This window comes from Mauremys mutica, chromosome 9 (assembly GCF_020497125.1).
Source record: "Mauremys mutica isolate MM-2020 ecotype Southern chromosome 9, ASM2049712v1, whole genome shotgun sequence".
NCBI classification, from domain to species: domain Eukaryota; kingdom Metazoa; phylum Chordata; order Testudines; family Geoemydidae; genus Mauremys; species Mauremys mutica.
Window position 1 is genome coordinate 73,078,199 of NC_059080.1, and position 25,921 is coordinate 73,104,119.

General features: G+C 40.9%; 1 protein-coding gene across 9 annotated transcripts in view; it reads right to left on the minus strand.

Annotated features, from left to right (window-relative positions):
• The window catches only part of TFDP2 (transcription factor Dp-2), a 178,997-nt gene that overhangs the window by 123,600 nt on the left and 29,476 nt on the right, over nucleotides 1-25,921 (minus strand). For 5 of the 9 annotated variants that reach the window (XM_045030682.1, XM_045030684.1, XM_045030683.1 and 2 more), the window contains 2 exons: nucleotides 19,442-19,525; nucleotides 3,763-3,829 (listed from right to left, as the gene is read on the minus strand). In XM_045030682.1, coding sequence (XP_044886617.1) covers nucleotides 3,763-3,829; nucleotides 19,442-19,456 — 82 coding nt within the window. In that variant the 5' untranslated portion in view covers nucleotides 19,457-19,525. The remainder of the gene's footprint in view (nucleotides 1-3,762; nucleotides 3,830-19,441; nucleotides 19,526-25,921) is intronic. The other 4 variants (XM_045030685.1, XM_045030691.1, XM_045030686.1 and 1 more) reach the window with 2 other exon arrangements.

Below are 25,921 nucleotides of genomic sequence, written 5' to 3' on the forward strand. Positions count from 1 at the left end.
CATGAGCAAGTGCATTAGCGGGCAGGCTGGGTCCCCGAGGATGACTATAGGCATCTGCACATCCACAACAGTTATTTCGTGGTCCGGGAAGAAACTACCTTCCTGCAGGCGTCTGAGCAGCCCACAGTTCCTGAAAACACACGCATCATGAACCTTGACCGGCCACCCGACGTTGATGTTTGTAAAACGTCCCCTATGGTCCCCCAGTGCTTGCAGCACCATTGAAAAGTAGCCCAATTTCTCAGCAGCTGACTGTGGAAGAGGTGGACGATAAAGTGCGAGGAGGAGAAAACAGCGATGATCGCAGCGGGCTCCATGCTTGCAGTGCTGTGGCGTCCGCGCTGTCACTGACCAGAAAAGTGCACGAACAGATTGCCCGCAGGCACTTTCAAGGAGGGAGGGAGGGAGGTTGTGATTGACGGTTCAATGACGACACTTACCCAAAACCACCCTCGACACATTTCTCCCCCCAGCAGGCATTGGGGGCTCTACCCAGCATTCCAATGGGCAGCGGGGACTGCGGGAACTGTGGGATAGCTTCCCACAGTGCACCGCTTCCAAAGTCGACGCTGGCCCCGTGAATGTGGACTCAGAAATTCGAATTAGCGTATTTAGTATGGATACACAAATTCGACTTCATAAGGTCGAATCCACAAATTCGAACTAAGTTGATTCGAAATAGTCTTGTAGTGTAGACAAGGCCAAAGGGTAGGAATAAATAGCCAGTTTTCAGAATGGAGAGAGGTAAATAGTGGTGTTCCCCAGGGATCCGTACTGGGCCCAGTCCTATTTAACATATTCATAAACGATCTGGAAAAAGGGGTAAACAGTGAAGTGGCAAAATTTGCAGATGATACAAAACTACTCAAGATAGTTAAGTCCCAGGCAGACTGCGAAGAGCTACAAAAGGATCTCACAAAAACTGGGTGACTGGGCAACAAATTGGCAGATGAAATTTAATGTTGACAAATTCAAAATAATGCATATTGGAAAACATAATCCTAACTATACATATACAATGATGGGGTCTAAATTAGCTGTTACCACTCAAGAAGGAGATCTTGGAGTCATTGTGGATAGTTCTCTGAAATCATCCACTCAATGTGCAGCGGCAGTCAAAAAAGTGAACAGAATTTTGGGAATCATTAAGAAAGGGATAGATAATAAGACAGAAAATATCATATTGCCTCTATATAAATCCATGGTACGCCCACACCTTGAATACTGCATGCAGATGTGGTTGCCCCATCCCAAAAAAGATATATTGGGATTGGAAAAGGTTCAGAAAAGGGCAACAAAAATGATTAAGTGTATAGAACGGCTTCCGTATGAGGAGAGATTAATAAGACTGGGACTTTTCAGCTTGGAAAAGAGACGACTAACGGGCGGCGGGGGGGATATGATAGAGGTCTATAAAATCATGAGTAGTATAGAGAAAGTAAATAAGGAAGTGTTATTTACTCCTTCTCATAATACAAGAACAAGGGGCCACCAAATGAAATTAATAGATAGCAGGTTTAACACACACACAAGAAAGTATTTTTTCACGCAATGCACTGTCAACCTCTGGAACTCCTTACCAGAGGGTTTTGTGAAGGCCAGTACTATAATGGGGCTCAAAAGGGAGCTAGATAGATTCATGGAAGAAGGTCCACCAATGGCTATTAGCCAGGATGGGCAGGAATGGTGTCGCTAGCCTCTGTTTGCCAGAACCTGGGATTGGGTGACAGGGCATGGATCACTTGATGATAACCTGTCTGTTCATTCCCTTTGGTGCACCTGCCATTGGCCACTGTCAGAGGACAGGATACTGGGCTTGATGGACCTTTGGTCTGACCCAGTATGGCCGTTCTTATGTTCTTACAAGTGATGGCACTAGTGATGCGGCCTTTCCTAACTATGCTGATTTTATCCTTTCATCCTCCTACAAACTCCCTCTGCTATCCTCTTGTTCTTACACTTAAAAATATCAACTTTTTGGCCTACAAAAAAAATATCCCATTTCTATATCTAATCAATAAATTTGTTTTGTAAATGTACTGGAATATGTCTGAGTTCTGTTTTTGAGATCAGTCTACCAAGAGAAAACTACCTTGTTAGATTAAATTTTTTTCTAAACCATTATAAAATTCAATGTGTTAGGTGTTCTTTTAGTGAAACAGATATTCAAAAACACAATAAAGACATGGGGGGAAATAAAGAGGAGAAAAGTTACTAATCTAAAAGACCAGAAAATATTTTTACTATGATATACTCATTCTTCTTGGCATTGCCATGTGGATCCAGACAGACAGACATTCTTCCTCTGTATTTTCACTAGCTTCCAAAGAGAGAGTGTGTACTAGCTGCTTAAGTGGAACGCAGATTGAGAGAGAGAGAGAGAGAAACATTTGGGATGAAAGGAACAATATAAATAGGTTTCTTTCATCACTTCCTTATTATTTCCCCAATAACCATGGTCAGAAAAAGGTTTTCCTGAATTTTGATTAATACAAAAGATTGTGATTAAAAACCCACTTTGTTAACCTTTGAGCAAAATATCCTTCGAGTTTTAAAACAAAGTGAAACTCCAAAACAACAATCCAAATCAATCTCAAGGCCTCAAAGAGAATCCTAATAAAGAGGAAAGTTTTTGACAGCTGACAATGCAAAAACATTTAGCAAACACAAATCTCCCCACCAACATTAATGCCAATGATATGTGCATCAGTCCTCAGCCTGGCCATGGCTCCAGTCCCTGGCGTGGCCCCACCACCCGGCCTCAACAGGGTGTGTGTGGGGGGGGACCCAAAAAGTTTGGGGATCACTGACTGAAGCTTACCATCCCACGACAAGCTAGGTAAGCCTACCTTCTGCAGATACCCCAGCAGTGGGGTCTGAGGTTAAATTTGGTTTTCTGAAAAAGCTACCCAGCAACTGCCTCCTCTCTTGAAATAAAAACCCTTATAATCCAACCAGAGTTCCTTTGGTTCTTGTCAGTCCTCACACTTTTGCCCTGTTTGTCAGAATCAGTTCAGTAGGGCATAGCAGGAGATCGAGCCAGAGTCTTCAGAGCCAATGGCCCATAACAAGACTCAAATGTTTGCCAAGGAGAGTCTTATCTTAAGCTATTCTTTTCTTCTTGCTTACAACCCACTATTGAACTAAATCAATACATTTATACAGTAAAACACAGTAACCATGTCATTATAATATTTATGAATTACAGAGCAGCTCTACATTTATCACAATTACTATTTACTATTTGTATTACAGTGCCACCTAGAAGCCTAAATAAAGCCTGGGAACTGAATCCAGATCCTCTGAATCCCAGCCTAGTACTTTACCACAAACTCATCCTCCCTCGGTGGCATAGATTAACCCTGGGAGAAGCTCAGTCCATCTTTCCCTTAGTCAGAAGAGTCCCTGCAACATGGAGACTGAGGGTTGAGGTAAGAAGATGGTGTATTCATATATTCCACGCCCCCATAAAAAGTGAATAATTTAATATTCTGATACTTTTATTATAAGTCTGATTTGGCTTGTCATCTTAAAGCCTTAACACCAGTCACTGTTGTGGATCTACAATATAGCATTCACAGATATAGAGGTATCTAATACTTTAAGCTTTAATATTTGAAGTTGGGTCCAAAAAAGTTAAATCCACCACATATAGTGGGTGTACCAACAATTTAGGGGAAGATTATAAATTGCTAAAGTCTGGAGAGAAGGCAGCCTTACAATGAGTTTCTTTTTTGAACAGACAAATTCAACTCCTCTTACCTTTTGATGGACTCCGGTTCTGATCTATAAATCCTTTCAGGTCTCCATATGTGGAAGTTACACCAATCTGAACAAAACATTTTATAAGTCTTAAAATATGATCAGCTTTGTAATGATTTTCTACTATGCAACCAACAGTAACCTGAAAGGGTAAATTTTGTGGACGCAAGTGCTTAGGAATCACTTTTATAAGCACTTTATATTACAGTAACTCCTCGCTTAACGTAGTTATGTTCCTGAAAAATGCGACTTTAAGCGAAACGATGTTAAGTGAATCCAATTTCCCCATAAGAATTAATGTAAATAGGGGGGTTTAGGTTCCAGGGAAATTTTTTTCACCAGACAAAAAACTATATATTATATAGATATACACACAGTATATGTTTTAAACAATCAATTTAATACTGTTCACAGCTATGATGATTGTGAAGCTTGGTTGAGGTGGTGAAGTCAGAGGGTGGAAGAGGGTGGGATATTTCCCAGGGAATGCCTTGCTGCTAAATGATGAACTAGCACTCAGCTGAGTCCTCAAGGGTTAACACATTGTTGTTAATGTAGCCTCTCACACAAGGCAGCACGAACATGAGGGAGGGGAGACAGCATAGCAGACAGCGACAGACGTGTGTGTGTGTGTGTGTGACACACACACACAGAGATGCACACTGCTGACCCACTCTTAAGTGCATTGTCCTTTTAAGTGGATCAGGAAGTTGAGACAGCAGCTGCTTCCCCAAGCTCTCTCTGTCCGTGTCACCTCCCTGCTCTATATGGAGAAGGGGTAAGCGGGGTGCAGGAGCAGGGGGGAGGGGGACACCCCAACATTAGCGCCCCCCTTTACCCCCTGCACAGCAAGCAGGAGTCTCTGGGAGCAGCTCCAAGGCAGAGAGCAGGAGCAGCACATGGCAGTAGCGGGGGGAACTGAACTGCCTGGCAATTGATAGCCTGCTGGGCGGCCGCAGCACAGGAAACTTAGGGGAGTGGGGAGCTGACAGGGAGGCTGTTGGTCCACCCTGGTTACAAGCCCCCACCAGCCAGCTGCAACGAGCTCCTCTTCCTGCAAGCAGTGGACAAAGCAGGTGGCTGCCAAAGGACGTTAGAAGGGACCATTGCACAACTTTAAACGAGCATGTTCCCTAATTGATCAGCAATGTAACAACGAAACAACGTTAACCGGGGTGATTTTAAGTGAGGAGTTACTGTATTCACCTGCTAAACTTAAGAAGTCTTCAGATTCACAATGTTAAAAAGTAATCATAAAATTACGTAAGAATGGCCATATTGGGTCAGATCAATGGTCTCTCTTTCCCAGTATCTTGTTTTCTGACAGTGGCCAAAGCCAGGTGCTTCAGAGGGAACAACAGAATAGGCAATCATCGAGTGATCCATTCCTGTCATCCACACCAAACTTCTGGCAACCAGTCTAGGGACACCCAGAGCACGGGGTTGCATCTCTGACCAACTTGGCTAATAGTCATTGATGGACCTATCCTCTATGAATGTATCTAATTATTTTCTGAAGCCCATTATAGTTTTGGCCTTTACAACATCCCCTGGCAATGAGTTCCACAGGTTTCGTGAAATACTTCCTTTTGTTTGTTTTAAACCTGCTGCCTATTAATTTCATTCGGTGACCCTGATTCCTTATTCACTTTCTCCACACCATTCATGATTTTACAGACCTCTATCATATCCCCCTTAGTTGTCTCTTTTCCAAACTGAAAAGACTTTTTAATCTCTCTTCATACGGAAGCTGTTCCATAAGCCTAAGCATTTTTGTTGCCCTTCTCTGTACTTGTCCAATTCTAATAGATCTATCTTTTTTTGAGATAGGGTGACCAGAATAGCATGCAGTATTCAAGATGTGGGCATACCATGGATTTATATAGTGGTGTTGTATTTTCTGCCATATTATCTATCCTTCTCTTAATGGTTCCTAACATTGTTAGTTTTGACTGCCACTGAACACTGAGCAGATGTTTTCAGAGAACTATCTACAATCTCTTTCTTGCGCAGTAACCGCTAATTTAGATCCCATTATTTTGTATCTGTGGTTGGGATTCTGTTTTCCAATGTGCATTACTTTGCATTTATCAACATTGAATTTCATCTGCCATTTTGTTACCCAGTCACCCAGTTTTGTGAGATCCCTTTGTAACTCTTCGCACTCTGCTATCTTGAGTAATTTTGTATTGTCTGCAAATTTTGCCACCCCACTGTTTACCTCTTTTTCATTTCAGATCATTTATGAATATGTTGAACAGCATTGGTCCCAGTATAGATCCCTGGGGGACACTGCTATTTAAGTCTCTCCATTCTGAAAAATGACCATTTATTCCTACCCTTCATTTCCTGTCTTAACCAGTTACTGATCCATGAGAGTATCTTCCCTTTTATCCCACGACTGCTTATTTTGCTTAAGAGTCTTTGGTGAGGTGCCTTGTCAAAGGCTTTCTGAAAGCCCAAGTACACTACATCCACTGGATTACCCTGGTCAACATGTTTGTTGATCCCCCTCAAAGAATTTTAATAGACTGGTGAGGCATATCATTGCTTTACAAAAGCTGTGTTGACTTTTCCTCAAAAAACTGTGTTCATCAATGTGTTTGATAATTCTGTTCTTTACAATAGTTTTACCCAATTTGGCTGGTACTGAAGTTAGACTCACCAGCTTGTAATTGCCAGGATCGCTTCTGGATCCTTTTTTAAAAATAAGTATCACATTTTCTATCCTCCAGTACAGAAACTGATTTAAATGATAAGTTACACTGCATAGTTAGTAGTTCTGAAGTTGATTTTCAGTAGCACTCACACTGCCTGGGTCCTGGCCATCAGTCCAGGGGGCTCTGCATTTTAATGTAATTTTAAATGAAGCTTCTTAAACATTTTAAAAACCTTATTTAATTTACATACAACAACAGTTTAGTTATATATTATAGACTTACAGAAAGAGACCTTCTAAAAATGTTAAAATTTATTACTGGCACGCGAAACCTTAAATTAGAATGAATAAATGAAGACTCAGCACACCACTTCCGAAAGGTTGCCGACCCCTGCCTCAGGGGGTCAGGAAGTTATCCCCAAACGCTGCTTCATCTCCAGCATTTATAATAGTGTTAAATATATATTTTAAAAGTGTTTTTAATTTATAAGGGGGGATGCACTCAGAGGCTTGCTGTGTGAAAGTGGTCAGCAATACAAAAATGAGAACCACTGAACAGTCCCGCCAACCCTGCTTTATGCCAAGGAGGAAGAGAAGGCAACTGAGTGGTCCGAGTGAGGCCTGATTATTAAAAAGGAGAGGGACATTTCCTCCCCCTCACCCTCTGGGTGGGGAGTAGAGAGAGGGCAAAAAAACCCCCCAAAAAACAAAAAAACCCACAGCCATAGCATATTAAGTCTTTTCACTGGCAACCAGCAAGGCAATACAAAAGCCAGCCATGTACCAAACCCACTAGCACTATATTTCGTATGTGTATGCACTTCTCCTGGAAGACACTGTAGGCATAATTGAATGCTGTTTCTAGAGGAAAGGGCAGTCATATGGACTCGCCCATATGTTGCTCATGTGCCATTTTTCCAAAGATAGGCGTGAAGCCTTATGCAGCTGAGCTCCTCACTTCTCTTCCTACTGCAAGTGCTTCCTGAGAGAATGCCTTTATTTCACTCTCCCTACCATGGGAAAGAATTTTCTGTTTCTCCTTGTGTCAAACTCAGCACTGGGATGCCCCCATCAGTTTACAGTTATGCCTTTCATAAACTTCATGTGACAAGAGTGGACAGAACAAACCAAAGCAGCCCAGCAATGGTGAAAACAGCAAATTGCTGGGGCATGATAAGCCTTCCTCTTACTTCATAGTTATGATCATTTTGATATTATATTCCCCAATTAAAAGCTAATCTCTTCCATACTACAGATGACTCCCATGTGGTTGCAAGTGGGGAAGAAATAACTGGAAAAAATAACCAGCGTATTTAGAGACTTTTAAATTTCCAAAACCTGGGAGTGGATAATGGTTAAGATAAGGATTCAAGCCATACCTTTTGTTTATTTTTAAAGAATCCCCTAGACATATTATTAAACCTAGCCTCAGTTAATGCCATTGATACTTGGCAGAAGAGTTATATGAGAACTTGGCAAGGAATATTCTTTCCCTTTGGGGATGTCAATAACCAAAAGAGTTTAACCTGCAAAGTTGTTTTTGTTTTGTTTTTATTGGGATTTCCTCTTTTTTAGGGGATGAGTTTGCTGAATCTTTAACAAAAGCTTCCTTAATTCAAAATGTTGCATAGTCATTGAAGCTAAAAATGTATTAATAAAAAAAGTTTTACATGGTCTGACATTCTATTTTCCTGTTAATAGTTCAACTTTGCTCTTGTGAGGTCTCCATTTCACTAGCTCTCTAGTCAGTCTTTCAGATTAGCCACTTTTTGAATGTACTCTTTAAAAAAATAAATAAATCTGGTCGTCTTTATACTTTATAAAGCATCAAAAATGAAAAAAAGGCACATGACCAACTTTTTCCTCCTGTGGAGGTCACGTTTAATATTCCTAAAGCACAATTTTAGTATTTATCTGCTAGTGCTGTTTCCCTTCTGTTGCTTTTTATAATATCCTACTTGAGACAGCAGATGTATTCTGTTGAATAGTGTTTCTCAATGACAGGTCCATGGACTGGCACCAGTCCCTGAGATCCCCCTGACAGTTTAGCAAGGCAGTAAGCTGGGCCCTGGAATCAAAAATGTTGAGAAACACTGCCGCAGAAAACAAGTGCATGCAAACAGCCTCTTTTGCAAGGCATTTGATGCAAGGATATGAGCAGCTTCCTTTCTGTTATTTTGGCTGCCAAGGAAAGTAGTTATATGCTATAACAGTTCTTAGGATGACCTAACTTCGCAGATAAGAGGTAAAGAATATCTGCTTTAAAGACATGTTTTAAATGTTCTTTATACGCCATGCTCTAAGTCACTTTCAATTTTCTTATAATGATCTTTCCCCTCCCTGCATTCTACTTCTTTTCCTTTCTTCTTCCTTTCTCTGTTCTTTACACACAAAAAGATTAACTGGTATTAAGTTTGAACTTGATATATAACTAGAGGGAAACAAAGTGTATTAGCCTATTTAAAAGATTCCTGAAAGTTCTATACTTTGTATTTTCCACTTCAGTTATAAAACTTTAGACTATTTAAAAAAAATAATTCAGAAATACTTTGAAATTAGAATCTTAAATGTGTGAGAAATTAGACAGCACAGACCTATGGAAGTGTGACATAAGAAGGCAGCATCATCCCATTCATTTTTAATGAAGACTTCTCATAGAAAGCAATGAGGAATCCTGCTTCAAAAAAGAGTGGGACAATATGACCAATGATTCATTCAAGTTTGTTGTGGGTTACAAGTACTGCATGATACTTCATACAAAGGCATTAAAAACTTACTTCAATATAATCTTTTGGTATACAGGAAAATATGATTGCCTGTTAGAGTTTTCTGACTGTATTTCTTTATTACTTGTGACCTTTGGTAAGACACCACCACACCAAATTATTTTGCCTTGTGCCAAATTGGGATATTTCTGATTGCTCCAAGTGCAAGGCACATTTCTTTGACTTTGCTTTCTCTAAAATTAATACATAGCAATATATTTTAAAAAACCTACTACAACAAGCCACTGCATTCACTTTTCCAACTTGGAAAAAACATGCAAGAACAAACCACATGACAAATATTAGTCTCATAACTTAATGCACTACTGGAAGGCGCTCAGATATTTGTAAGATCCTATATAGAAAAGCCTGTCCTCTGCTGTCTGTGTCTTGTTGTGGTGGGACAGCTTGCGTGCCCTAACAATCCCCAGAGTCTATGTCAGTGGAAGCTTTTTGATGCTGGAAGGTTCAACCATGCCAGATTGGTCTGTGGGAGAGAGGCCAGACAAAACAGACACAGGGATAACAACCCTGTCCCGTAAAAAATATATATATATGTTACAGAAACAGCAATGGAGAAATTTTTCATTACTGTGTGTGATGGCCTTCAGGAGTCAATGGCCCGTATGACTGCCAGCAGTGAAAGCCGAAAGGAAGCCACTGGCATGAAGACTGAAGTGCTCAACACCAAGACAAAAACAAACTTGGTTTTTGGAACATACAGAAAACGAAAAACAGAGAAGCTAGCTCAGGTCACAGCAGAGATGAGATGCTACAGCTTACACATCCTGGGTGTCAGTGAAAGCAGATGGACAGGATCAGGAAGATTAACAGCAGCCTCGGAGAAACTTTGCTGTATTCTGGATGAGATGATAGACAACACCATGAGGGTGTTGCCATCCTTTTAAAGAAGGAAGTGGAGCATTCCCTGCTTGAATGGAAGTCCATCAGCAGCAAACTTATGAGAGCCAGACTGAAAGGGAAACACAATATCATCACCCTGATTCAGTGCTGTGCTCCGACAAATGACAGTGATGAAGAAATGAAGGACAAATTCAACCTTGCATTACAGGTAGAGTTAGTGAGAGTACCACACCACCACCTATCTATCATCATGGGAAATGTGAATGCCAAAATCGGTAAGGACAACACAAATAATGACAGAGCAATGGGAAGACATGGGTGTGGCACCATGAATGAAAACAGAGAGAGGCTTGTTGATTTCCCGTAAAATGAATGACCTGGTGACAAGCTGACATGGTGTTCTCCAAATGGCAGAGATAAGAACCAGATTGACCATATGATGATCAACGGCAAATGGCGACGCTCACTGACAGATGTGAAGTGAGAAGGGGTGCAGATGTTGGCAGCGACCACCACCTTGTGACAGCCTCCATCAAGCTAAAACTGAGAAGTGTGGGTCCACCAAACAAGGGACATAGATGTTATGACACTGACAAGCTAAAGGCCCCTGAAACATAAAAAGCCTTTGTTCTGCAGTTAAAGAACAGGTTTCATGCACTTGCAGACCTGGATGAAGAGGAGGGGAATGCAGATGAGGAGATCAACAAAAAGTGGGACAAAAGTAACAGCAATTTATAAACAGAGCAGTGAAGCCTAGGCTACAGGCAGAAAAGGAGGAAGGAGTAGATTACACCCAGCACATGGAATGCCATAGAAACCAGATGAGCCCTGAAGAAAAAAGTTTTAGACACAAAATCCCAGAAGCTAAAGGACAAATACTGCGAGAAGCATAGCAAGGCACACCAGAAGGTCAAACGCCTTGTGAGAGGACAAACAGTGATAATCTGGCAACACAAGCAGAGGATGCAGCTGCTTGTGGTGAACAAGGAACCATCTACAAAATGACGCGGCTTATCAGTGGTAAACAGCAGACACCAACAAACACTCATCAGGGACAAACAAGGCCATCTACTAACAGAAAAAGAACAAGAAATGCGCTGGACAGAGCATTTCAAAGAATTGCTGAACAGGGAGCCAACTACAGAGGATGCAAACATCCAGGAGGCAGAAGAATATCTTGATATCAACACAGACACCTCAACTAAGGAAGAGATCATTCAAGCCATCAAATCCTTTAAAAAATGGGAAAGCTCCTGGCAAGGATAACTTGAATGCAGAATTGTTCAAGGTAAATCCTGAGATAACAGCATCTATCCTGGCCTCTCTATTTAGATCAGTGTGGGAAAGGGAAAAAGTGCCAGATGAGTTGACCAACGGGGTTATAGTGAAGATACCAAAGGAAGGAACTCTCAGAGATTGCAATAACTGGTGTGTAATACCACTTTTATCTGTGCCAAGTAAAGTATTCTAAGATCATAGTCCAGCATATATCAGAGGCAGTTCATAGTGTTCTCATAAAAAAAGCAAGCTGGTTTTCGGAAAGAGCATGGATGCACAGACCAGATCTTCACTCTACAGAAGATAACAGAACAATGCTTAGAATGGCAATGGCAACTCTATATAAACTTCATAGACTTTGAGAAGGCTTTTGACAACATTCACAGGACCAGCCTATGGTGCATTCTGCAGGCATATGGAATCCCTCTCCATATAATCATCAAAAGCTTTTATTTCAACTTTACATGCAGTGTTGATCACAGTGAGCTCAGTTCTGAAGTCAAAACAGGAGTACATCAGGGATGTTTCAGGTCTGTAATCCTCTTCAACACAGCCATTGACTGGATAATGCAGCATACAACAAAAGACACGCCAAGAGGCATTAAATCAGAGGTCTCAAACTCAATGTACCTTAGGGCCAGTGCCGGTCCTCAAACCCTCCCAGCGGGCCAATAATGTCACTGAAGATGGTGTTCAGAAAATAAAACATTTATATTGTATTTTTTATTTCCAATTTCTTAGAAATAATAAAACTGTCATACAACTGTATACAATTCTTCGCCTGCCAGAGAGAGTTTTAGTGTTTGCCAGACACCTGGAAACGCTTCTGTTGTCAGTTTGTTGATGTTTGGCCTCAGTGACTGAGCAGTTGAAACCTGCAGAATTGCAGCAAGGTGTGCATCAGATAGTTGTGTTCAGTATTTTGACTTGTTTATATTCATTTTGGAAAAAAGTGACACTGCCTCCATGGCTGATCCTGCCCGGCAACTAATGATGCTGACTCCATGGCTGACCCTGCCCAGCAGCTAGTGATGGTATCTCTGTCCCTCTCCCCCAGCCAATGGGAGCTGCAGGGGGCGGCAACATGTAGCAGACATTGCCGGCAACATGTCTGCATGTGTCTCTCCTCCGCGGGCCATAGTGGGGAGGTTTTCGGGCTGCAGATGGCCTGCAGGTCGGGACTTTGAGACCCCTGCATTAAATGGACACCCTTCTCATCCCTTGAAGCCCTGGACTTTGCTGATGATCTCACTCTTCTATCCATATACAAGAAAAAACAACTTGACTCAATGCAGTCAGCCAGCAAACTGGACTGAAAATCAACCACAATAAGACAGATATCTTGACCTTTAATATTGCCTCACCACCACCAGTATGGATAGAAGATTATGTTCTCACCACTGTAGCAACAGTCACATACTTGGGCAGCACCATCAACCAGGATGGTGGAACAAGCCAGGACATCCGGAACAAAAATCAGTAAAGCCAGGAACACCATCAGGAGCTTAAATACAGTCTGGAAAGCATCAAAATACAACACCAAAACCAGACTCAAGATTAATCAGAGCTGCGTACTTTCAACATTACTTTATAGTGCAGAATGCTGGGGAATGAGAAAGTATGACTTGTCAAAACTGTCTTAATTCCATACAACCTGTCTCAGAAAAATCCTCCTTGTCTTTTGGCCCAGAACAATCTCAAACCAAGATCTACTGACACAGTGCAGCCAAGAGGATATGAGCACCATCATTGCCAGGAGGCACTGCAGATGGATTGGCCATGTGCTTCGGATGGAAACTGATTCCATCACCAAAGCAGCAATAAGAGGAACACCTGAAGGCAAGCGAAAATGAGGCCGCCCGAAAACAACACGACAAAGAACTGGGGAACAGCTGTGGAACCATTGAAAGACTTGCCAGAAAAAGACAGAAGTGGAGGAGCTCTGTCACTGCCCTAAACGCCCAGAGGTGTAATGAGAACATAACAATGATGATATAGAAAAGATAAGAATTACTTCACTGAGATGTTGTAAGGCTTATTCATGAGCTTGAAAGTTTTGGACAAAGGGTGTTACGGATGTTCAAAATACAAGTTATAAAAAGATGTAATTGAGTTCATGCTTCTTCCTCTATACCTCCTCCAGAGTGAGTGAGTGAGTGAGTGTGTGTGTGAGAGAGAGAAAGTAGGTTTAAAACCTAACAGAAAAATATCTCACCTATTTCTCAAATGAATTAATTACACTTACACAGAAATATTATATGTTCTCACTTATAAAGTAGTAAAATCACAAAAAACAAAGAAAAAAGTGACAGGTTTTTAAGAACATATAAGATTTTTAAAATTATTCTTCCACCACCACTGTTTGGGATTTGATACAAGCCAAACCAGAACAGCCTTATTGCCAAAACGGTTCATCTAGTTGATAGTACAAACTATACTTCTGTACCTCACTAAACTGTGGCTCTGTTATGAAGAGTTAATACTTATAACACTGAAGCTACCAGATCAGGTGGGAAATAAAAGGTGACCTACACTGAATCAACACCATCTGAATGGCTTCAAATTTGCTTGCACTTCAAGTAGATCATTTGCAGGGGCTGAACCTGACAATGATGTTCATTTAAAAAGGTAATTTAGGGCTTCTTAAAATGTTCATCCAGTAAATGGAATTATGGTTGGGGGGAGAAAAAAGGAAAAAACAAAAACCTATCTCCAGTCTAAGTTCTATTTTGGAACCTCATCTAACTTTCTTGAGAGAAAAAAAATAAAATAAATATTTTTGGCAATTTCTCCCACTTACTTCAGGAGAAGCATTTGTTTGGAAAGTATAAAATAAATCAGAAGCCATTTCAGAGTGACAGGACTTTGCCTGCTGACACTATTTCAGACTTGTCTTGGACTTGGTGCACCATGAGAACAAAGACACAGGACAGGTTTGAAGAGACTTTAAAAAAAAAAAAAAAAAAACCACCACCACCACCACCAAAACACACTTTTGAATGTCTTAACATTTAGTTAACTTTGAGCTTAACTAAATTCCATCAAGGATTCTATAAATAAATATTCCTAACATGAACAGAGCACTTTATAAGTATGTAATGGACAAGGTCCAACCCAAAAGAGCTTACAATTATAATACCTTGGTTAAATTCAAAAGCACAAGAGCCTGAAGACTGAAATACACTAAATTTGCAAAGTTTCATGAAGAGAGGAATATGAAGATACCAGGACCATGGCAAGTGCATCAAGATTGGAACAGGTGAAACTTCTGAAAACCAACAGAAGAATAGTTTTCATTGCCCACCTAGCTCTAGGAAAGGCTATGAAGTTGCATATATATTGACACTTGCAAGGGTTTTAGAGCCAGGGCCGTACCTAGGGGAGTGCGGGGCACGGGACATTAGAAACTCAGCACCTATCTGCTGTGGGGGGTGCTTCCCCTCAGCTCCGCCCAGGCCCTGCCCCCACTCCACCCCTTCCCCCAAGATCCTACCCCTGCCGTGCTTCTGTCTGCCCCCACCGCTTCCCCTCCCCAGAGCATGATGCACCCTCGCTCCTTCCCCCCTCCCGCCCAGCGCTTCTTGATGCTGCAAATCTGATCTGATACGCAGCAGGCATGGGGTGGGGGCGCGTTCTGGTAGGGGTGCTCCTCCTCACCTCCCCCTGCAGGGACCCCCGAAGCACAGGGCCAGGGCAGTCGCCTCAATTCCTGGTACCCTAAGGATGGCCCTGTTTAGAGCAAATTAAAAAGATGGAGTATTGGGTCTGAACACAGACTCTGGCTCATAGACAGACCAAAAAGATTACTTCCAATTCCACACCTCCACTGGAGGGATTTTATTTGTGCATGCCAATGGCAATCTTTTGAGCCATCAATTTAAACTGGTATTATGCAAAGCATTAACTTTTCTAGGGTCCTCATCCCCCGGAAGAATCTGGCACCCAACCATGTATAAGAGGGACAGCTACCTCAGCGCCCTTGGCAGGGACTAATGACACATGTCTAGACCACTGAGAAGTGAGTTTCAAACCATTTTAAAACTATTGTCCAGAGTGCATACTAACTCAAACATAACACAAAAGTTTATATTAAAATACCTTTGTGCTCTTTTTCCAGAAAGTATCATCCAAGAACTATGTTATCTCAAGTATTTTCCGAGCATGGAAGGAGAGAGGAACTGAACAGCAGTAACAAGGCACTCAACTGAGGTTCCAGATCAACACTCTGAGGTTTCACTGGGAAACAGTTAACTCCACCATCTGAATGGAAAATCAAATATCTGTCCCCAAGGGTCATGCTTCATGGTGTAACTGTCTTCCCTGCCATGTCTGACAGTGTGTCAAGAACAAAGTCAGAAAGAATGTTAACCAGGTGATGATTATTTGAACTTGTGGAAAGGTCCTGGGCCACTAGAACATTATATTCAGCTGGTCCAGGTTCTCTCATTCTGCATCTATCAAATCAGTTCAGACTTGCTTAACCTGGGCCTAGCTCTAAGAATTCTTGAGTTTGGGGAGAGCAGCCAAGTGAAGTACTGGCAAAATCTTGCAGTTTAGTCCAGTTGCAATGTCCTTAAACGGTAAAACCTGGAATTAGCTATTTCGATAATTTAGGGGTAACATATCAGTATAAGAAAAATGGGGAGCCATATGCATCATCTTCACTTCCTGCAGATTACAAGAGAACATTAACAGGAGAGAGGAAAAAGGAGTGTCCCCAACCAAGAGATACCAAATAACCTGGCAGGTGACACAGATGGGTAATCTGATGGATGTCAGTTCAACTAGCTCCCAGTCAGCAGACCAGTAGGAGCTGTGATCGGCCGGACCTGCGGACGGAGCAGGTAAACACATCAGCCCGGCCCACCATGGACTTTCCCTACAGAAGTGGCGACCCCTGTTTGAGAAACCCTGAAATAAACTATATTGAACAAGAATGTGTAACTCCAACAAACAGAGAAGACTGACAAGAAAATCTACATAAATTGAAGCTGAGCCTACTTTCAAAAAGGAATTTTCACACTGAAAATGAGAGAAAACACTTTTCCTTCGTAGCCAATATTTTAAAACATTTTGAAAATAATATTCTGTTCACCTTTGGCAAGAATTTACAGGTCTGAAGCGTTTTAAGTCACTCAATTTCTTCTACTTGTGAAGATATAGGATTAATTTAATCTGTGACATGATAAGTTGCTTGTTAATAATTTCCACAATAAATGCTGAACATTTATGTTGCACCTTATGAATAAAATGAAACAATGCATATTGTGAAAGTGAATAGTCACCTATGATTTTTGTACCTAGCAATTGGGAACAAGAACTAGAAATGTTTAAAGGGCAAATACATTTTATACATCATCAAGCAACAAAAACACCTCATTTTCCCCTTTCTAGGTTACAGTATTTTTTTTTAATTAAAATTTAACTAGTTTGAGTAATTCTACAAATTCCAAGTAAAAAGAGGTTTAGAATGCACCTGACGCACTAAAGAAATGCCATCGGCTGTGTAGACAGTTAATTTATATCTTTCTGACAGGGGGTTCAACACATCATGAAGAATTAACTGTATTCGGTTGACACTTCTGTAGTCTGAAAGGCAATTTCTTGCACCTTCTCAGTACTTGACAATGGAATTTTACCAGAGTGACTAATTTGAAACTGATTCTATTACCAGAATTAATGATACACTTCAAAGTGTATCTTAGACCTTGTACAACTACAACAGAAAGGGTTTGCTTGTATACTGATCTTGGTATAGCTACACCAGCAAACCCTCCAATGGAGATGCAGTTTATACCAGTAAGAGAGTTCTTTCACTGGTATAACTTCCTACCAGCTTCCCCAACTAAATAAACTATGATGCAAAAGCACTTTTTGGGCAATATAACTACATCTTGCATTAGGGCTTTTGCCAGCACAGTGTGCCTGTTAGGGATGTGATCTAAAAAAAAAAAAAAAAGTATTTATTTATTTATTTTTAAAAAAGAAAACACTCCTATCCGACATAGTTATGCTGACAAAACTTTTAAAAAGTAGACCAGATATTTATATAATGACAATTATTTTTAGTTGTAGTGATCGGAGCTTGGCTTGTATGTAAAGATTTGTTTAGTATTTATTCACTTAAGTACACTTTGAGTAGAAATGCCTACTATGCACCTCTTTGTTGAGGCAAAGATTCTAGAGTAATTCCAGAAGTTACAAGTTTTAAGAAGTGGCTCAGGTAAAGATTATACATTAAAATAAACACAATGACTTTGATGTTCATTTTGTATTAGTACAAAGCATTAAAATTAACAAAACAGCTACTAAAGGTAGTTTCCTACAATACTGTGAAAAGGATTGGGATTCCTTAGTCACTATTACCATTATAGCTCACTCAATCATTTGCTGTGAGCTGAAGTCTGATGTACAAAGTCTATGGCAGAAGTATCTGTTCCATTTCAAATGGCAAAAAAATTAATTTGAGTGACAGCAGTATACACATTTGTGTAAAATAGTCTTATTTCTAAGTTCATCTTCAAGTCTCAGAAGAGCTATATGCTCAGGATTAAAAAAAATTAACTAGGTACTAGCACATTCCAGAAAGTGTTTCCTGGGATTGTTCCTCCTCCAACATGGTCTCTTTATGTAACTGTAACAATTTCATACAACAGTACATGGTCAGGGATCTGCCAATTAGATGCGACTTAAAAATAAATTATTTGTACCTTTCTTATTCATATTGTGGTAATGCCCAGATGCCCCATTCAGGATTAATTCCCACTGTGCTGCACAATCAAACAAACAGAGATCGTCTTTTTCCCAAAGAGCTTACAAACTAACTTAAAACAAGACTGTAACTATAACTTGGGCTGTGTCTAGACTGAAGTTTGTGATTCTATTTGAGCCTGAGTTCACTGATTACCAGTTAACTTGAGATGACTAACAGGATCATAAATGCTAGTATCTAGGCACTCCATACATCTGTTCCAGGGTGCAAACACTGGTAGGTTTACCACAGGCTAACGTTTGTGGAATGTGTAGAGTAGCAATTGCAACCATGATGAAGTAGCTGGACTTAACTGGCAATCAAAACTCACTTACATAGGAATAATTTAATGGTTCTAACTCACTAGAAAATATTCCCGCCCTTAAAATTAAACAGGAATCAGTTATTTGTCTGATTTTGTCTTGTGGACGGGGAGGTGGTATGGCACATACCTCAAGAGGGATTTGAAGAAAGAGGGAGTAGTAGCCTTACAAATCAGTTCAGAAAGGGTGTTTCATGAATAAGGAAGCAGACAAGGGTGTTCAAGGCTAGCATCACTGACAGAGGGGAAGAAATGGGCAGAAGGCCCAACACAAAATGAGATTAAATGGGGGGGTGGTTAGTTATATGAAGGGCCTTAAAGGTGAGGACAACAAACTTGAATTTGATGCAATGGAAAACTGAAGTGCCGGTGGGGATATGCAAAACAAGAATGACATGGTGAAAGCTCTGGGCAAAGAAGCTTGGCAACTGCATTTTGTATGAACCAAAAGAGGAAGATGTGGGTGTTAGCCTTAGGAATATCACAGGAAGGAGGTTGCAGTAATCAAGATGAGACACAAAGCCTGGAGGAAGTTTTTCAGCTGTAGGAACTAAAAGGAAAGGTTAGATGAAGGAAGAAAAACAGCAAGATTTGAGCTCCATAACTGTCATGGGAGTTTGGGGTTATGTTCAACTAAAACATTTAAACTGTCAATCAGTTGGACAGGACTTGTGTACAGAAGACAGAACTTTCATAGGAGTTGGACATAGCTTGTATAACTCAATCCTGAAAAAATGACCATGAAGCTCATCATTTTTCAGAAATAAATGCAATACTCATTTCTTAGACATAGCTTTTGCGCTACCCGTTAACAGGTTTTTCCTCAACATTTCTGTTAACTAATCAAGCTAATTCTCCTATGGGCTGTGAAAGACGATAAATATTTTTAAAATACTGGGGAAGTGTTTATACTGTCCCAATAGGGGGTTCTCATACACACCACACCCATGTACTATAATTTACACTAATATCACAATTAATCCCTGGCCAAATTCAAAAGGCCAGAGTAACTGGTAGACCTTTTGACTTATAATACTTACATTTTTTGCCATCATGTCAGACAGTATTTCTTTATATTCTGTAAAACCATAAGTTATCCTTTTTCCATCTCCAAAATGTACATCCTGTTAAAAAGACAGATTTTAACACCATATATAATTAAAATGGATTCCTGAAGTACATCACTAATTTAATGCATTACCCCATAGACTGTAAATGAGTGTCTTGGGTGGTTATAATTTTCAGAGACAGACTAAGTGTCACATTTTGCAAGGCCACTGGGAATGTAACACAGTTTAGGATAGTTATTAATGGTAAAGAAGTACCAAGTATATCATAAGGGCCTAACTACACTAACTGCTAAAGGAGCAGGCTATCCTATTAGTAAGTGTTGAAACCAAAACTCCTGAATTGGTTATAATCGGTGCACACTAACCCTAAACTGGAACTGAATGAATTCTCTCCATAACTGATAAATGTTCTGTAGGCCACCCAAGGACTTCCAGCAAAAACAGCAGAGAAAAGGACTTGAGATTCCAGATTTCACATTTTAAAAGGCGAAACATGCTTGTGGCATTTTTTTTTTCAGTCCTTTAAGTCCCAGCAAGAAAAAGTACAAACCCAGTTCTCTCTAATATCTTTCAGGTCTTTAAGAAATGAAGTATACTTACTTATAACTGGAATAGTCACACTCATGGGAACATATCTGCCAATGCAGTCTAGACTGTGGAACCTTCTCCAAGCATTGCCTGTTGAAGTGCTCGCATGCCCCCTTCCACTCCTCCTGTCCCTATCTGCAAACGTTCTGAGGGCTTGGCTACACTTGCAAGTTGCAGCGCTGGTAGAGGCTTTCCAGCGCTGCAATTAGTAACTGTCCACACCTGCAAGGCACATCCAGCGCTGCAACTCCCTGGCTGCAGCGCTGGCTGTACACCTGGCCAGGTTGGGGTGTAGCGATTGCAGCGCTGGTGATCCAGCGCTGCTCATCAAGTGTGGACACACACCAGCGCTTTTATTGGCCTCCAGGGAATAAGGAGATATCCCAGAATGCTTTAAACTAAATTACTCCCTTTGTTTTGTTATGCAGCCTCTCTTTGTTTTGTTGTGAACCTCCGGAGCTCCCCGTTTCTACCGGAGCTGCTTATCAGCTCCTGTTTGCTGTGATCAATCTGTGAACAATCAAATGAGATCCTCCTCCCTGTTGTGAATGAGCTCTGTGGAGCTCCTCCGTTGCTGCTGCTATCTAAAAAACAAACACAGCTCCTGTTTGCTGTGATCATCTGTACCTGGCTGTAAACAATCAAATGAGAGGCAGGCAGGGAAACAGCGGGGAGTCGTGTTGCCTGCATGCTGTTTGCAATTAAGAGTTAAGACTAAGGGGTCGGAAAAATGTTCTGATTTTTCAAGTCAGGAAGCTAACACACAGTGTTGGCTCCAAAAATCCACTCTCTCTCTCCCCCCGCTCCCTGTCACACTAGACCCCACTCCACCCCCCTCTTTTGAAAAGCACGTTGCGGCCACTTGAATGCTGGGATAGCTGCCCATAATGCATCACTCCCAACAGCGCTGGAAATGCTGCAAGTGTGGCCACACACCAGCGCTGGTAGCTGTGAGTGTGGCCACACACCAGCGCTGCTCCTACACAGCTGGATGACCAGCGCTGCAAACTACCAGCGCTGCAAACTGTAAGTGTAGCCAAGCCCTCAGAGTGAGGCTATAAAAAGGGGCACACAGTGCCCTCTACCACCTCCGTTCCTTCCACTGTTATCTCAGATAAACTAGCTGTAAAGACTCAGAAAGAAAGGAAGGAGGGCAGGGAGTGTGAATTTAAAAAAAAAAATCTTAAAGAACTCTCAGAAGTAACCAACCTTTTTTTTTCTTCTTCTTCGAGTGGCCTCTGAATATTCCCACTCATTGAATCATTTGGAGAATACCAATTTGTTGGATGTTATCAGATTCCAATGGCTTGCAAAATGAGTCAGACTATCTTCAAAGAAAAGGGTAGGAAAAACTAATGCCCACTGATTGGCCACACTTGAGTCTCATGTCAAATCTGAGCTCTCCAATTCAACGAAGATATAGAAGCTAAAGAGTACTTTAACTTTATTTGAGATTGAAATGACTTTCTTCTGCTGGGTCTGAGAGAAAGCAGGCTGTTGATGCCTATGTGACAAATAAAATACAGAGACGATGGAGGAGTACAGAATTGCCTCTTTTTTTTTTTAGTCTGCAAAAGATCAGTTTTATTATTGAGAAGTCAGTCACCCTCAAAGCAGAAGGTCCTCAACTTTTAACAAGCATATCTTCTCAATGTGGCAGTACATGATAAAGCTCTAGCACCAGAATCCAAAGCATTAAAAGAAGCTCTAAGAGCATTCTATAAGTGGTCCTCTTATCCCATAAATGAAATTTGTAATAGGACACAGCAGCCTGATATTAGCTATCCTAATACCAGCCAAAACATCTTCCTCCCTAGGGTACCCAATTTCTTTCCCTCCCTGTTGTAGGGTGTAAAATGTGCTTGGCTTCCACCATACCTGTTGCTCATAGCTGTTACCACTAAAGAATCTGAACTGGGATGAGTAAGAAAATAACCCCTTATGTGGTAACTGGTACAGTTCATCAGCTTTTTCAGATATAGGTTGATAGGAAGCTGGAGTGGCCCATATAGCTTTTTTTAGGTTGTAAAAGACCATTCAACTAGGCAAAAATACTCTATTTTCTTAGGGAGCTCCCAAAATATCAGAAACAGGATGTGATGCTTCCTCCACTGTCACCGAAGATAATTAACAATAAAGGAATACGATCAAGGTTGTGGAACTGCAGAGTATATTCTGAAAATGAAATTATGCCCACATTTTCATTCTGGGAAGAATCTGTCTGAATCTCATTCTCTGACTGCTGCTGTTCTATGTGCTCAACTACTTCCTCACCTTCCTTTGACAAAGTATCAGATACTACAGTAGGAGTAGCAGATTTATCTGCAGCTACTGAATCCAAGAGGTCTTGATCTGATCTTTGGAAGCAGGCACATTTCTATATCAGCCATACTGGGGAGATCCCATAAATTTCTTATATGGGGGCCAATATGGCTATGGAGCCAAATGATACCATTCTTGTCAGTACCCCAGTCTGGAAACATGCCCATAGGATGAGGAGGTCCAAAAGGTCCATGAGATGGAATAAATCCTGACCTAAGTGGTTGAAACTTAAGTGGCTCCTTAGGTTGTTCTGATCCTTTTCTGATTGCAGATCCGATCTCAGATCCATAACAGATTTTTTTTTTGAGACAACATTAGAATCCAAGAACATGTAGGTCCTAAGGAAGAAAAAGATTTGCCCAGTGATCCCTTTGGAATGTTGGAAAGAGGCAACAACTCTGGAGGAAAAAAAAAAAAAAGAAAATGTCCTCTGACCTGCCCCTCTTCTCAGAAACAGAGGCCCAAGAAATAACTATCAGAACCTCTCTCTCTCTCTCTCCATAAGAGAGCCTCTGGATCCAAATGAGAAGACTCTTTTCCCTGTGGTGGACATTAATAAGTCTTTCTCAGTTCTGATATTGGTGCTAAAGCCAATACTACTGTCTGTGCCAGTCTCATGCCTTTAGACATCTTTGACTCCAAGAAAATCCTAGTATTTGCAACTTCAGATGTTAGGCAAGGTTTGCCTTATGCAACCAATCTTGACTTTTGTCTGGGAACAGAGAAGGGGGAACAGAGAAGGAGAACTGATCCAAATCCCATCGATCCAATGAGTCACCTGTATGAGATCTGGCCCTAACAGTGGTTGTCTTAGCAGCAGCCTTCATCCTCAGAACCACAACTGATACCTTGGGAGCCTCGAGCAGATTTAATGCTCTGACCACCAGAGCACACAGAGGTAATTCTGGTGCCAATTCTAGTTGTATGAGGCACCTTAATCTGGTCAGATGCTTAAAATGGAGCAGATACAAGTACTTTTTCTTCATGCTCCACCTTCTCAAATCTGAGAGGCTTATCTAATAGGGCTTCCTGAAATAAGAGTGTCTGAAGTCTGTTCTGTCTCTCCTTGCATGCTCTAGATATAAACCTAGAGCAGATAGCCTTTGCCAAGACATGCTAGTTACTTCACATCATTGTCCAAATTTGGAAAACTGCCAGACAGGAAAGCATATCTTAAAATCCACTCTTTTTTTTAGATCAGTCATCCTGCAGGGATCAAGCCTTGCCCTATATTAAAAATAACCACAACTCCTCACTCTAAACAGCACCACTTATCAGTAAAACTATAATAGAAGAAAAACTATACTAAAAAAATATAAATAAAAAACTTAAAGCACCAGAGAAAAAAGCTCCAGGTTCCATCAGATCCAGCAAGTTTAATTTCCATCTGGTGTTGCAGGTACCATGTTTCCTTGCCCTCAGAACATTTGAATGCTAAGGGATAGGAGAGGGCGTGCAAGTGCTCCTCTGCCAGGCATTGCTTGGAGAAGCTTCCATCATGTAGATTGCACTGGTGGCACAAGCAGGATCATGAAGAGGCTATATATAAATGTACTCTCCCTCTCATGGAATAACCTATGCCATACTGAACATTACCTGAAATAAATACTGAGCTCTCACATACAGGCGACTACTACTCCAAGTCACCTATGAAAATTTTCAAGCAGTTTTATAAAGAAATAGTTCTAAAATTAGAGGCCACTACAAAGAAAAACTTCAGTTAAAGATTAAAGATTACTACTGACATACAGCAAGGTTAATAAAAATATAAAATTGATTTTAAAAATTTACAAAATTAGATTTAAATTAGTTATTTATTTAAATACAGGTTGTTGTTTTTTTAAATAAGCCTCTTTAAACTTAAATTTCAAATTGATTGATAAACACATGTTAAAGCCTAATTTTACTATAATCTATTCAAATCATCTAAATTATATACAAAAAATATTTAGCAGTATGTATTTGCTGCCAAGTTTTAAAGAAAGTCAAAACCACTGAACTGGTGAAAATCACTGCCTAAGCACCTGGAACCAGAGGTTGCTGAAATGCTAAACCAGCTTTGGACAGCAGTAGCCTCTTCTGCAGGTACAGAGAGAATATTTTCTGCATTTCAGCTTATTCAGTTCAATGACAGTTCGTTCGAAGTTGAGACTCTGATTGGGAGTTGAAAAAAAGCAGGAAAGCTTTTCTTCTTCCAGTCTATGAATACAAACTAGATGTGAGACAGTGAGATCTACTAGTTCTAACTTGAAGAACACAGAGACAATCAGTTCAATTTGTCACCTACATGTACTTCTTTTGTTTAATCAGTTTTAAATGTAAAACATGTTTTGATAAACATTTTCATATTATCTAGTAGTGTTAAGGTAATTTTATTTAATAAAAAAACGTAAATACTGTTTTTATGAATGTAACTGAATTTGAATTTCCATCCAAATAGAACTTGACACAAAGCCACCAAGGAGTGGGAGGGCAGTACAGAGTACCAGCTGCCCAGTCTCAGTAGCTCCCCTCACTTACTGGGGGAGGGACTGAGAGACAGGAGGGTAACAGCAAATTTCCACCCCTCACCCTCTCTCCTTCCATGATGGAGAGAGAGGAGTGGGCTGGTCCCCCTGGCATAACTTCATTACACTCCTGGATCTACCTGGGTTCTGGAGTCTATGCTGGTAACTAGGAGGGTAAGTTGTACAGCACCCTAAAGCACTGTGGTTTAACTGCCCTGTGTAGACTCTGCTGGCATGAACTAAAAGGTACCTAATCATGGGTCTACATGGGGCAGTTACAGAGCAATACTTTAAAGCATTCTACAGTCACCCCAGCCTGTGTCTTGGGGTGGCGAATCCAGTCCAAAACCCACAGGAAACCTCTGTTGCTTCACTTCTTCTGAGACCTTGACTGTGCAGTCAGTGCAAGTGCTAGTTGAGAAGAATGTTTATCCAAATGTGTATGAGCTTGCTGTGACTCAAGGATCTCTTGATGCCAACTGGCAGAGGGCACAAGTGTGCATAAAGGTTACAGGGATCCCCTGAGTCCAGTATTTACATACTAGTTCACCAAAAAGTGTCTTGTAAGGTCTCTACTGAAAGCCTGTGTCACACTGGTTATCATAATCTTTCAAAAATGTATGTGTGGATAATATATAATGAGATGTATGCCTGGGAAATCATGTTTTTAAAGCCTTGTAGTTAAAGGCAGGTCGGCCAGAGTAATGTGTCTTAAAACAGGTTCCACCAGACAGGAGAAGGGAGACACACTTATCTCCCTGGCTGACCACAGTGTATTCCATGTCTTACGAGGGAAGTTTATTTGCATTCTGAGTCAAATGCTAACAAAGAGACGGCGGGGACTTCAGGACAAGAAATTAAAAGAAACAATGAACAAAGGGGTGGGGTGGGGACAAAGAACTGGTCTAATATAGCTAGGGGTGCAGAGAGATGCCCATGCATCCTTCACTGGGGAGACAAGTTGCCAGTGGGCTTGGTCTTATGAAAGGAGGGTCTCAGCCATGCTGGTTGAAAAACCTCTTTGAAAAGAACT